We start from the raw sequence: 14,551 nt of genomic DNA on the forward strand, positions 1-14,551 counted from the left end.
GGTGATCCGCCCCCATTGACCTCCCAAAGTGCTGGGATTACAGGCGTGAGCCACCCCTAATGCTCTTTTATCAGAGCAAAATAACAAAATGATACACCATAAACTATAAATCTATTATGTACTCTAATTTTCTAGTAGCTCTATCAGCTACATTCTGACTTTTTAAACATAAAACAATACTATCAGCCTCATTTATGTTACTAGTACTTGCATAGATCTACAATCATTAACCAAATGAAATGTCCATTATGGAACTGATCATCTACAAATTTTATTGCTTCGTCTAAAATCATCCCAGCAATTTGAAAGAGAAATTTTTAAAGATTCAAAATTTAGCCAAAGTTTTCAAGTAAAAAATATTGTTACATATTATTAAAAGTAATAATCATATAATTGTCCTTATAAATAATTTCACACAAAAGGATAATAATTGAATATTCAATTTTAGGATGAAGCGTTTATTAAAACAGCAATCCATTTTTTTCTTCCCACTTCTTTATGTTTAATTAAAAATACACAGAAAAGCAGAATAAATTATTCTTCATTTAAAATCCAGAAGTGTATTATTCTTCAATATAGATATACTAAGGACAGCTTAAACATATTTTCCTTCACTTTTCTCTGAAGCTCCTATTTATGTAACTACATATGTAAAATCATAATAGGCTAATCTAACCAGTAGATTAGCTATAACAAGTTTTATTTTCCTTTTGACCTTTTCTTGCATGTCTCTATTTTGTTTACTACCATCACCACTGCTTTCTTTGAACCTAACCATGTACCTGCAAACCCAAAAATTTGGATAAAAATATTTATTCAAGTTATTCATGTCACATATTCCAGTTTAGTGCTAGTTTGTGTTAGCCATGATTTGTCTAGTCCTGATTTCAGCCCTGCATGGCAGAGGCTCATGATTTTATATGGATTAAAAGAAAGGAATTATGAAAATCATTTTTAGTCATACATAACTGAATGATTCAATAACACTAATGTCGAAGAGTCTCTAATCAAGGGAGGTTTGAAAGGGATAAAGGATTCAAAGGAGTCTGGGTGCGGTGGCTCAAGCCTGTAATCCCAGCACTTTGGGAAACCAAGGTGGGTGGATCACCTGAGGTCAGGGGTTCAAGACCAGTCTGGCCAACATGGCAAAACCCCATCTCTACTAAAAATACAAATAAATAAATAAATAAGTAAATAAATAAATAGTCAGGCATGGTGGTGGGCGCCTGTAATCCCAGCTATTTGGGAGGGTGAGGCAGGAGTATCACTCGAACCCGGGAGCTGGAGGTTGCAGTGAGCTGAGATCGCTCCATTGCCCTCCTGCCTGGGAGACAGAGCAAGACTCTGTCTAGACAAAAAGAAAGAAAGAAGTGGGAGGAGACCTAAAGAAAGAGAATGCATCATTATATCTGGAGGCACATTGGAAGATACAAGCATGGAAGGAATAGTGAAATATACACACAGTTAGAAAACTGATAAAACACTATACACAAAGTAAGTTTATCTGTCATACTTCCCATTTCTTCAATATTCCTAAGAACTGAGTCACTTCCAAGAGGAGAAACCCTACAAAGCATTCCAGCTGTGTGAGTATAGTATATTAAAGTCAGCCCCACGGTGCTGTATCACTTGGCAAGTCTGAAATTTCACTGGGATTCAGAAAGTTGACTATGTGATGCCCAATAATGACCTGATAATCTCGTATTAGAGGCAATGCAAATATATTTATAAGACTAAGAACTGTAACAAGCTTATGAAGAAAACCAATTTATAGCATTACAGGTTAAACCAGAAGTAATTTCCTCTGTTAACTAAAATTACATTACTAAAAGAGTAGTGCATGGTTTGTAGATGTCTAATGTGAAGACAGACAGATAGTAAATATTTTCCTGCTCAGTGTGAACACTAAATAAGAATGAAAATAGAATGCCTTATTATATAAAGTAACACCAATACATTGATTTGTAATCTACTCCTCTGACACAATTTAAAATGTGTTCTTTAACTGTAGAGTCACAACTCTTTTTCATTTCAATGTGTTTTCCTTTCAAATAGCAGTTATTTATATATACTGCTTTTGAAATTCATTTTTAGGTTGCAGATTCACAATATCTGCCAAAGATGTGAAGTTAAATTCAGATGCACTTAAAGTAAACACTGTGCTAACTAGCAGCAGTGTTCAAAAGATTATGCTGCCAATTATATGAAAGGGAATACTATTGTGAATTATTCTGCAAAGCCCCAAAGAAGTTTATCTCTCACATTATTGAAGACTGAGAATGTCTTAATATATGCACAACTTGAACACTGTTTGGGAAAAAGCCAAACTAATTCATCTATCTTCTGATCAATCAGTTCAGCCAAGCAAAGCACAAAATAAATTCACATCCTTTGCTGCCATTAAGAGCAACCAGTTTGCTTGTCTGTGCACCGTGAATGCCAAACAAATCTTGAATAACAACAATGAAAAGTTAAAAGAAAAGAAAGACAGGAAAGAAATAAAACTCAATTTTCTTGAATAGAAAATTTCTAGCAAGGAAACATTTTCCATTTTTTTTCTTCTACCAAATTTAACATATTACATATATATCCTAACTCTCATTATAGTGTATTCTAAGACAGATTCTCCCAATATTGAAATATCTAAGACAGGCACAACTGGGCCATTGCAAGCAAATTTAATGTATTAAATGGATTCTAAGGAACCTGAAAATTAATAAATCTTTCTAAAATGACTGACTTACTGTTAGGGGAAAACTTAAGAAATCAAATACCAAATCTTTTTTATTTTTCTATTCTTTCCAAAAAAAAAAAAAATAGTGGGGGATAAAATAATGCAATGCCCAGTTAAAGTGCCAACACCAAAAATACTTATGACTGCTACTTCTGACCCTTTTGGGGGGTCAAATTTTGTTGTCTTTTGTATTTCTAGCTTTGTTTGAGACCTTTGTTTGCATATATATTCAAGGGTTAGTAAATACAGTTTAATATTGTTTCTATAGCAATTAAGCATTTACCTAGCGAGTATAAGCATTCAAACAGAGGTCTTGCATTAGATTTTCTACTAAACTGTATTCCTTCTACCATACTGCAATCTTTACTAAGAAACAAAGGACATGTGATTTCACTTTTCTAAGCTTATTTTAGTTAAGGTTAATTATTACACGGAGATACTAACCTTTCAATAATAAACTACAAATTAGCATTCTTCATATCTGTGGTGTGTTTTCAATGTAGTAACAAAAATCCTGGCTTGCTCTAAAGATCAAGCTAAAAGCAACCTTACCATCATCATACTGGCCCAAGCAGATTTCAACGAGAGAGCCCAGGATGATCCCTGAAGCTAAACACGTCCAGAGATAAAACTGTCGAAACATCTTCTGTCAAAGCTCACTCAAAGCTGATCTGAAATAAGAGGAGGTAGAAAGAAACATTTGACATGTTCATTAAGCTGTTACAGGTAAACGCAATTGTCACAGCACAGAAAAGCCTTAATGACTTCATAGTTAATTACCTGTGCCATGTTATCCATTAACAAAGTAACACACTGGTTTAATGCACTGGAACTGTTTATCAACATAAATTTTCAGACAAGTAATCTCTAAGGAAAGACTTCTTTTCTGTTATTTAATTTTCCAGCAAGCAGGTTGAGAAGTTAACATACTAATAATATCAGAAGCACACTCTTTAAAATTTAAGACCTGCTGGGTAAGTCAAATGTTAATCAGTTTGAGTAACTAAACTTACGTTGTCTACAGTATAACTTTACAAACAAGTGTAAGATAGTAAGCCAGTTGTTAGTATCCTACATGAGAATTTCAATGAAAATTTGTCTTATGCAATTAAGTAGAAAAGTCTATCATTAAAACATTAATTCCTTTCTAGTAGAGTGATCAGAGATTGACTTAACTATGCCAGGAAAGACTAAGAAAAATCTGTCAATATTCACTACATCTGCTGTATGAAGCATTTGGATGCATTCCATTTTAATTTTCTTGTTTTACTTTTCAATCTTCCAGCAATTAAAAAAAGAAAAAAAGAAAAAAAGAAAAAAAAAAGAAAAAGAAAAGAAAAAGAAAACAACTGATTGAGAAATTAGTGGCCTGTGAGCACACACAAGAAAGTCTTATTGAAAGAATGACATGCTCATTTTCTTTGTAAATTTAGGAAATTATCCACACAGAATTGCTCAGAATGCCCCTGATTATAAATTGTGGCCCTGATTATAAATTGGAACACTGTTTCTCTAATTCAGAGGTTCCAAACTCAAATGCCTACAGAGTACAAGCAGACAAAGGAAAAGAATGAATTACCCTAAGGGCACAACAGTGATGGTAGAGGCTGTGATAAACTGTGCAATACAAGGTTTTCTAAAGAGACCAGCTGGTGCTCAACTTCTGTCAATGGTTGTTAATGGGGGAATGCAAACCAGTGTTGCTGGGTCTTCTGATTTTCAAAGAGAAGGCAGAAATCCAAATTTTCGTGTGATTTCCAGGTGTTTAGATGATTGTGCAATGTTCTTTATAAGACTAAATGCTTATAGCAGCTAATATTGATTCCTCAAGTTCTCCAGTTTTCTATTTCTGCCCAGGATTCTCTCCACTAGACTAGCTGTGGATAAGGTTTATCAGAGGGTACAAAGGAATGATTTTAATTCTGCTTTTGTCTACATTTTATCTATTTTTGATTTATTGCCAAGTGTTTAATAATGTTTATTTGTCCAGTAGCACGTATAAATATATATAGAGAGAGAGCATTGTAAAATTGTATTAAAGGTGTAAGCTCTTTTTTAAACTAATGGGATACACAGTTCTTGACTTTAAAAAAATCACTTTTCCAGCTCACACACATTTTAAAATGAAGTCTATTCTTCTTTGTTTCTTTGTCTAAGATAAAAAAGGAGCCTGCCTTCTTTTTAGCTGGGTCTTCCACATTTTTCCCTAACTGGTAAAATGCTTAGCCCCTGCATTTATAATTTCTAGGGACAGAAAGCCCAAAGAAGAACTCATTATAGATGCCAAGAGATCATCATAATCCACACTAATGTGTAGAAAAAAGAAAAATAAAATTGACCAATGCTACTGGTTGTGTAGAGCAGTGGATGAGTGTGGCTTCTTTTTAAATTCAAGCTTTTCAGCTTACTAGTTATATGACTTTGAAGAAATTAAATAGCATCTTTATCTCACATTCCTCATTATCATAATGGATATAAAATAGTATCTACCTCATAAGATTGTCTTAAACATTAAATATGTAAGGGAATATAAATACATGCTTAACACAGTGTAATTACTCACAGAACGAGTACCCCCTAAAGCTTAATATGAATCTTTCTGACTCAGCATTTATGGAACCTCCAAAGTCTTAAATACAGATTTACTCAATCTATCTTTAGCAAGGGCTATAAAGTGGATATTATTATCCCCATTTTATGGAGGAAAGGTCAAGCTCACAGAGAATAAGTGACTGGCTCAAGGTTATAAACTGGTGAGTGTCTGAAGAGACCATAAAGTCTGTGAGTAAGATACTTTTGCTCATTCCATGAGAGAAAAGTATTGGAAAATTTCCCAGAAAACACAGGGCTCAGAAGTTTTCAAAGGATACGGAGGCCTAGGATGGCTTGCTGTATTGCTTCCCTTAAACTCTGAGAGACAGACATTTTAACCCCCTTCTCAAAGGATTATAGCCCTACTAAGATTTCTATACACAATGACTTCAAATCTTTTTTTTTATTTGGAAAAATAAACATGACAACATTAAGAAATAAAACAATGTTACTTAAATTTTAAAAATATAAACAGAAACCATAGACAAAGGATATATATTAGATACATATATTAGAAAGGATATATATTAGAAAACAAAATTAATACAACCCAGAAAATGTATGTATTAGAAAACAAAATTAAAGAAAAAGCAGTATCTTAGCAAAGGACAAAAGGTCATAGTTGTGTTCCTGTGTGGGCCCTTGACCTGCCAGCTTGACTTCCTTTATACTAGTTTATACTATTATGCATTCACAAATTATGGTATATTATTTTATTCCTGACTGAAGCTAATTTGGTTTCGTGGAGCAGTCTCCAGGATAAAAATAACTGATGGATCATTATTTTAAAGTCATTAATGCCACTGCCATTATTATGCCTCCAGAAACAAAACCTCTTGATCTATGGCTCTGCATGTTTTTAGAGGATTATGTGTATACTTTTGAAAGCATCACAGACAAAACTCATATAAAAATCAATTTAGAATAGATACAGCATTTACTGCCCAGAGGAATGAGCTAATTTTAGGAGAAATATTATACTTATTTGTTTTTGAATAATGAGAATAATAATAATTTCTACAGTTTTTTTACTGTTTCATATATATCTGCCTTATTTCCAAATAAATTTTAATCACTTCAATGGGCTCAATATTTACAGAGACCTGAAAGAAAGCTAGGACTCATCACATCAACCCACCCAAAACACAGAACACATATTGACTTTGTGAGAAAACCCAGTTTCTAAACAAAGATATAATGAAAGGTATCTCCCACAAAGAGATTGTGTAAAAGACTACAGGACCAGCATGTTTAGTACAATATTGTGACAATCAACTGACAACCTATAGTGGCACTTCTGTGATTGCGATCAAATTAATTGGAAGAGATCAAGTGCTTTAGACAAAAAATTGTCTTTGTTACTAGCTTTATAATCTCTAGAATTACAAGAGAAAGTCGTATAGAAGATGAATTCCAAAATCTTGCCAAGTGACTATAGGTAAATGAAAAGCATGTCAAGCAACACCTCCGTGGTGGTGTTTTACTTTTACTACAAATCCCACATCAGACTCTTTCCATGTTCCCCAAGGACAAATTTTTCCTCCAGAATTTATTGGCCAATAATGTTATGTTCTAAAAATCCAAAGCATGTTCAATTCTAAAAAGAATTGTAGGTGACCTATAAATGAATGCATTATTATACTTGTTTTTCAAGAGATAATTACATTGGTGTATTCAGTACTCTAATATAGCTAATAAAGTTATCATTTTGCAATCGTGACTTAGAAATAGTATTCTCTTCTCAAAATACTGGGGAAAAGTGTTTGTTTCCTATTATAGTATAATATTACACATAAGTGGTTTGCATTCCACGCGCATTTTATGACACATGTTCCTTAGTCTTAAGAATATTTTACTGCAATTATTCAAGACAAACATATTAATTTTGAATTTCACATCATTTGTATTTTCTGCAAGATAAATCTCATATTTATTTCTCTGGCATTCAGTGTTCTCAAAAATTAATTTCTTCAACAAACACTTATGGAGGGTCTACTAGATACCACTCACTCTTCTAGGCAGTTAGAAAATATCAGTGAACAAAGCTGACACAGTTCTATGCTCCCATGGATGTTATATTCCAGCAAAATAAAGATCCACCAACAACAAACATATATAAGTTCTATAATATGTTAAAATGTAATAAGTCACATGAAAATAGCAGCTATCATTTCAAAATTGCATATTGTCACTTTACAATAATTTTCATTCAGTAAATGAACTGAGATTACACAAAGCAACCAAAATGCTATCTGATAAAAACTGAATGAGAACTTTACAGTGAAAGTATAACTATTCTGACAACCCTGACAGCATCCTTGATGGTATCTACTACTCTGAGTACAGATTTCTGTTCATCTCTTGGAAGGAGAATAAAGGTCTTTCACTGCCTTTCACTTTCAAATATAAATCCAAAGACTGGAAATACACAAAGGTCTTTCTTTTTTCTGTTTATCCCTGTTCCCTGAGTCTTGGGTGGTTGCAGTGACACATGGCAAAAGCAGCCACGGTTGACACCACAGCAGTTTTCTCTTAAATACATTTTTGACAATGTTAATTATTTTTTAGCCTATGTCTCTGACTGCTCTGTGAATAAACACTAATTTTCTTGAGATATCAAAGATTGGAACACACCGTCATTACCTTGATAAGAAACCCCATACCAATACACAACCATGAAGCAAGCTGGAGTCTCACAGTGAAGTAAGCTGTATGTATGCAGTCTGCCCTTCAACAGTTTGTTCAGCCAAACTACTGTTACTCCTGATCTGTAACAATATCTAGATAAAGCTATAAAACTAGAACTTATCACTGCTCTGCATTCCTCGTGAGAAACATATGCTACTTACCTGCTGGAATAAAGCAAACTTTCCTTCAAAGCAGCCTCAGCTTCAAACTAAAAACATGAGGCTTTCCAAAGTCACTATATCTTACCATACCAAATATGAATTTCCTTAAAAGCCTAGAGAGAGAACTGTCTTCTACCTCAGCATAGTGGTAAATATTAATAATGTCTTCATCACTACAGAGAGTACTTATCACCCTTCAGCATTACCAGAAGAATCAGCTTTTCTTTATTTAAAATGTGTAATAAGAACTTTGGGAAAGTAAAATTTCAGAGAGCCTTTCAGATACATTCCCTCCTTCTAGATCACATTATATTTTTCTTTACTAAGTATACATACGTATACGTTTACATCATATATTCATCTATAAAAATATATTGATATTTATTGACAATTTTATAGTACATTTATACATATTTATATATAAATTTATGTTACATAGTCACATATACAATTTATATAAAGTATATATTTTATTTAAATTTACATTAATGATAAGTAGATATTGATATTATCTCCCACTTTTTTAAAGTTTGCAATTTAAATTCAAGGGGTTCTGTTGTAGCTAATTTGACATAAGGTTGGAAAGTAACCAATGTTTTTATAGGACACTGTGAGGTCCAGCTAAATCAGGCTTACTAGATCTTTGCTCGGGCTTACAGTTTTTTTTTTTTTTTTTTTTTTTTTGTTTTTTTTTAAACATGCTACTACATCTGAATGTGCCTTCACTACCAAACTTAAAATATGTCTTAATTTGGCCAGGCATGGTGGCTCACGCCTGTAATCCCAGCACTTTGGAAGGTTGGGGCGGGTGGATAACTTGATGTCAGGAGTTCCAGACTAGCCTGGCAGACTTGGTGAAACCCCATCTCTACTAAACATACAAAATATTAGTCGAGTGTGGTGGTGCACACCTGTGATCCCAGTTACTCAGGAGGCTGAGGTAGAAGAATAGCTTGAACGCAGGAGGCAGACGTTGCAGTGAGCTGAGATTTCACCACTGCACTCCAGTCTGAGCAATAGAGCAAGACAGACTCCATTTCGAATAAAAAGAAAATGTTAATTTGCTTTCTGGGTGCACTCTGTCTCTACATATAGATTTGCTCTAAACATGGTGGTATAAAATAAAATTGATGAAAATCAATTTTAAAATTAAGAATATAAATTATTAAGAATTAATCTTGCCATCACTTCAATCATTTACAAGGTCTTACATTTCAGTTTTAAACATTTTAAATATGTAATCAACAGTTGTAAACATTAAATGAGACTAATTTAACTCAAAATATATTTCCCAAAACCACGTGAAACACATAAGGTAAGTCCAAGCTCAGGCATTCTTATTCTACAGCTATGGTGAATTCTTGGAAAATTCAAATCAGTATCTTAACATGTCTGTTGAGTCTATTCATTATTACATTCTGGTTTTAATAATAGAACTTTAAATAAAACAGGGAGGAACACTGGTTTTCTTTTTGGGGAATACTACTTCTCAAGAAAACAAATGACTGACCAATATAATTAATCTGTTTAATTTGTGTTCAGAGATTGTGTCTTCACAGAAAAAAGCTAATATTCAGTTTAGTCTATAATAGATACATACCAAATGTTATAATTATATAGTCATACTAGTTGGTTTAATAAAATATGAATACACCAAAAATGTTTTTAAATGAGTGGAAATGTAATCTGCATGTTTACTATTGCTATTATATTGGATATTTTTCTTAGTGTTCATATATACATTTACTCAATTAGTATTTATTTTATATTTAGTGCATCAGACGCTAAACTTCTATAGAAATAAATTATTCAATTTTCTCACAATGACTTTGCTATTGAGCATGCACTATATTTCATTTTTTTTAACCTAATATACATTTCAAGGCACTTTAGTAAAATAATTCCAAATTAGGAGATAAAGAAATTTCAATTGCCAATTTTTTGAGGTTTCCATTCAATCTATGTTTTTGGAACTTTCATCTAAATGTTAGTCTTTTAGACAAACACATTTCTCATTATTTCTTAGAAAAGTCTTTGGAAGAAAGCTTAGTATGAAAGGAGTGAGCAAACTGAAATACAAAAAAAGAAGTCCAAATATTATTTCATCAGTGGAGTGTGTAGCTTAAAAATATAACCAAGCAAATTTAAAATGGAGTTTTAATGCTCAAGCAAATGCTTGCATAATTTTAAAAAGGAAGCTTGAAAGAGAGTTCTGTACGATGTCATTCCCTGGCACAGGAAAATGATTCTGATTAATATTCTTGTTTGATGAATATTATAGATTCTAAGAAACACGAATAAATTAATGAGTACATGAGTATTTTCCTAAGGCAAATCCATCAGCAACAAAATTCAAAAGTATTAAGTCAGTCAAGAGAGACTAAACGTAAAAATATGAAAATGCCAGTGACTTGTATGATATAATGTAATAAAAGTCCTGGCTCTGAAATGAGCGAGTCTTGCATTGCATTCCTAGTTATGCTGCTTTTGGAGGGCTATATAAGGGTAAATTGGTTAAAACTTGTGAGAATCAGTTTAAAATTAGGACAGTAAAATCCATTTTATTCTCCTGTAATTGACAGATGAAAATTTGAACAAAAAATAAAAGTTAAGAATATTCATTTGTTCATTTATAGCATAAGTGTTTGATGAGCGCTGATTCTGGATGGTGTACTTTATAAGATGCAGTGGCTACAGCTTTATGAGAAAAACTGAATGAATTAATAATAAATAATAGTCTATATAGAGTTTTCAGTCTAACACTGTGACAGCCACACCTAAAGCAGTTCACAATGAATCAAATCCTCATATAATACTATTCTATAGATCAGGGGTTCAGTGCTGGTCCATGGCCTGTTAGGAACCAGGCCACGGAGCAGGAGGTGAGTGGTGAGTGAGCAAGCAAAGTTTCATCTGTATTTACAGCCCCTCCCCATCATTTGCATTACCACCTGAGCTCTGCCTCCTGTCAGATCAGTAGCAGCATTGGATTCTCATAGGAGTACAATCTCTATTGTAAACTTCACATACAAGGGTTCCACGTTGCACGCTCCTTACAAGAATCTAATGCCTGATGATCGATCTGTCATTGTCTCTCATCATTCCCAGATGGGATCATGTAGTTGCAAGAAAACAAGTTCAGAGCTCCCACTGATTCTATATTATGGTGAGTTGTATGATTATATCATCATATATTATATTATAATAATAATAGAAATAAAGTGTATAATAAATGTAATGGACCTGAATCATCCCAAACCACTCCCCTGCTCCCAGCTCCAGATCAGTGGAAAATTTATTTTTCATGAAACCGGTCCATAGTGCCAAAAACTTGGAGACCACTGCCATAGACAGTGGAGCCTATGACTTACTTTTAATGTGTAGTATGAATATGATAAAGAACAAGGTGTCATTTTCTTGTTTCAATTAAGTTATATAAAATTCAGTCTTAGCACATTGGAGAAAGAGAAATCTTTCTGCTCTGTGTAAAGAAGCAAACATATTGTAAACTGCCTTTGGAGAGGGACATATGCCAGGGAACTCCCGGTGACTTCTTGGACCAGACCATGGCCCCCAGACAACAGCCCTCAGTCATAGAACCAAAAAGAAATGAATTCTGCCAACAATCTAAATGAGCTTTGTAAAACAATTGCATTCTATATTGTTAATTACATTTTGAAAAGAAATGTAAGTTAAACACTAAATTATGAGATTTTATTTATTTTATATATGATCAATGATATACATTAAATTCACTTTTTTATAAATCTAGTTACTACTTTTCTGTTTCTTATATTGAACAAAATTTGAACTATAACTCAGTCATATTACTTTACTTGCTTTTGCCACTACCATAGCTTGGTAGGAAATAAGGTTTTAAATAATAGTCTTCTAAATAGATGACAGATTTAGAACAAAAGATTCACAACAGTTCTAATTTTAAGAAATGACTTCACATGTTTAATGAAATAGCAAACGGGTAGTATTTACATTTCTGATTTTTCTTAAATCTGCTTGCATTTAAACAATGTAAAATTAATTGGTAAAGCATGTCATTTAAAAAAATTAAAGTTCTAGGATACATGTCCAGAATGTGTAGGTTTGTTACATAGGTATACATGTGACATGGCAGTTTGCTGCACTCATGAATCCATCATCTACATTAGGTATTTCCCCTAATGTTATCCCTCCCTCTAACCCCTACAACCCCCGACAAGCTCCAGTGTGTGATGTTCCCCTCTCTGTGTCCATGTGTTTTCATTGTTCACCTCCCACTTATGAATGAGAATATGTGGTGTCTGGTTTTCTGTTCTTGTGTTAGTTTGCTGAGAATGATGGTTTCCAGGTGCATCCAAGCATGTCATTTTTATTACATATAGTTGGTAATAGAAGGAAACATATAACTTTTTTGTTGTTTTATTTGAGACTCAGTTTCACTCTTGTTGCCCAGGCTGGAGTGCAATGGCAGGATCTTGGCTCACTGCAACCTCTGCCTCCCGGGTTCAAGCGATTTTCCTGCCTCAGTCTCCTGAGAAGTTGGGATTATAGGCATGCACCACCATGCCCGTCTAATTTTGTATTTTTAGTAGAGTCGGAGTTTCTCCATGTTAGTCAGGCTGGTCTGGAACTCCCGACCTCAGGTGATCTGCCTGCCTTGGCCTCCCAAAGTGCTAGGATTTATAAAGTGAAATGTGTTCGCTGAACACAAAGGAAAGGCTAAGAAGGATTATCACAAAATATTTGACCTATACTTGGGGGAGGAAGTGACTTGTCAGAGAAGTCTTACATGAGGAACAAATTCTTAGGTTGAAATATGAAAGTATTTCTTTCATATTGTGCCTGGTCAACATATAACTTTTAATATTTATTTAAATATTAACATGTATGTAATGGATACTAGAGTAAATACTGATTGGGAAACACAAACTGTCACTAATAAAATGTTTGTTTTCTATATAGCTTTAATATGTACTTTTAACATGTACATATAACATTTATTTAACACGAATAGAGTAGAAAATGTGTACTTTAATACTTTGCCAGGTGACATGTTTAAGTAGAAGGAAGAAAACTAGGTTTATCCTCCATTGCCCCTCTTCTTATGAGAGGGGTCATATTCCACATGTCGTATCTTTTCTACACTTTATTTATACTTCACATTATATGAAGTCTAACCAGAGATCATAAAGTTGCACAGCATATCAATGAAGAGACAGAATCAACATTCTACACACATTACTTTTTATTTTCTTTGCAGGATTTTTTAAGGTAAGGTCTCCAGCCAACTGACCTGCAACTGTTTAATTTATAATAATTTTAAAATAGTAAAATTATCTCAAGAACTAAGTTTGTACATTTGATGTTGATAAAAATAATGCTAACAGTGAATAGTTTTTTGAGTATAACAGATGTCACTATTATTGAAATCATTAGATATGCTTTAACAATTTTAGAAACAAATGGTAGACTGTTGTGTTTCATTTCTCTTTGTACTTTACCAATTATACTACGAAAATCATGTTTGAAATTTATAGTCTAGAATGTTTGCAGAAATATCAGCTCAAAAACAGTAACTCAAAGTCTAATACAGAAAGACATCCAAATAAGGAAGCATTTCACAAATATTTCTAAGCTTTGGTTTGATAAATATTAAGCTTTTATCATTTATCTTATAAATCTACATGATTAAAGAAATGATCAACCTTCTCAACTGGCAAAACGTGAAGATGAATAATTTGACTTAGAAAAATAACTAATTGTGTAGTCACGCAAGCCCTCCATTTATGATACAAATCCATAAAGGTCACTGTCATATTTCTTAGAGATTGGATTTTAATGTAAAGCTGAGTTTTATTTTTCTAGAAAACTGTAACTTTTATTGAAAATAGTTCATGTAGAGGTCGGGCATGGTGGCTCACGCCTCTAATCCCAGCACTTTGGGAGGCCAAGGTGGGCGGATCACAAGGTCAGGAGGTTGAGACCATCCTGGCTAAAACGGTGAAACCCCATCTCTATTAAAAATACAAAAAATTAGCTGGGCGTGGTGGCGGGCGCCTATAGTCCCAGCTACTCGGGAGGCTGAGGCAGGAGAATGGAGTGAACCCAGAAGGCAGAGCTTGCAGTGAGCTGAGATTGTGCCACTGCACTCCAGCCTGGGGAACAAAGCGAGACTCCATCTCAAAAAAAAAAAAAAAAAAAAAAAAAAAAAAAAGAGTTCATTTTTAAGCAGATTTATGGAGTTCAAACTCATGCTGTCCAAGAGTCAATTGTAAGGAATTTTATAATTGTAAAACTCTGTCTTACCTGTAAATGATAAAATATTACAATTAGTTGGTTCTTTATGTTTGAGGGGCAAATAGAATTTAAATAAGTTATC

At 33.5% G+C, this 14,551-nt stretch overlaps 1 protein-coding gene across 12 annotated transcripts in view; it reads right to left on the reverse strand.

Annotated features, from left to right (window-relative positions):
- PCDH15 (protocadherin related 15) overlaps nt 1-14,551 on the reverse strand; it is a 1,888,416-nt gene that overhangs the window by 878,590 nt on the left and 995,275 nt on the right. For all 12 annotated transcript variants that reach the window (XM_030941315.1, XM_030941316.1, XM_030941314.1 and 9 more), the window contains one exon: nt 3,287-3,405. In XM_030941315.1, coding sequence (XP_030797175.1) covers nt 3,287-3,377 — 91 coding nt within the window. In that variant the 5' untranslated portion in view covers nt 3,378-3,405. The remainder of the gene's footprint in view (nt 1-3,286; nt 3,406-14,551) is intronic.

The sequence above is a fragment of the Rhinopithecus roxellana genome, chromosome 11 (assembly GCF_007565055.1).
Source record: "Rhinopithecus roxellana isolate Shanxi Qingling chromosome 11, ASM756505v1, whole genome shotgun sequence".
Taxonomy (NCBI): domain Eukaryota; kingdom Metazoa; phylum Chordata; class Mammalia; order Primates; family Cercopithecidae; genus Rhinopithecus; species Rhinopithecus roxellana.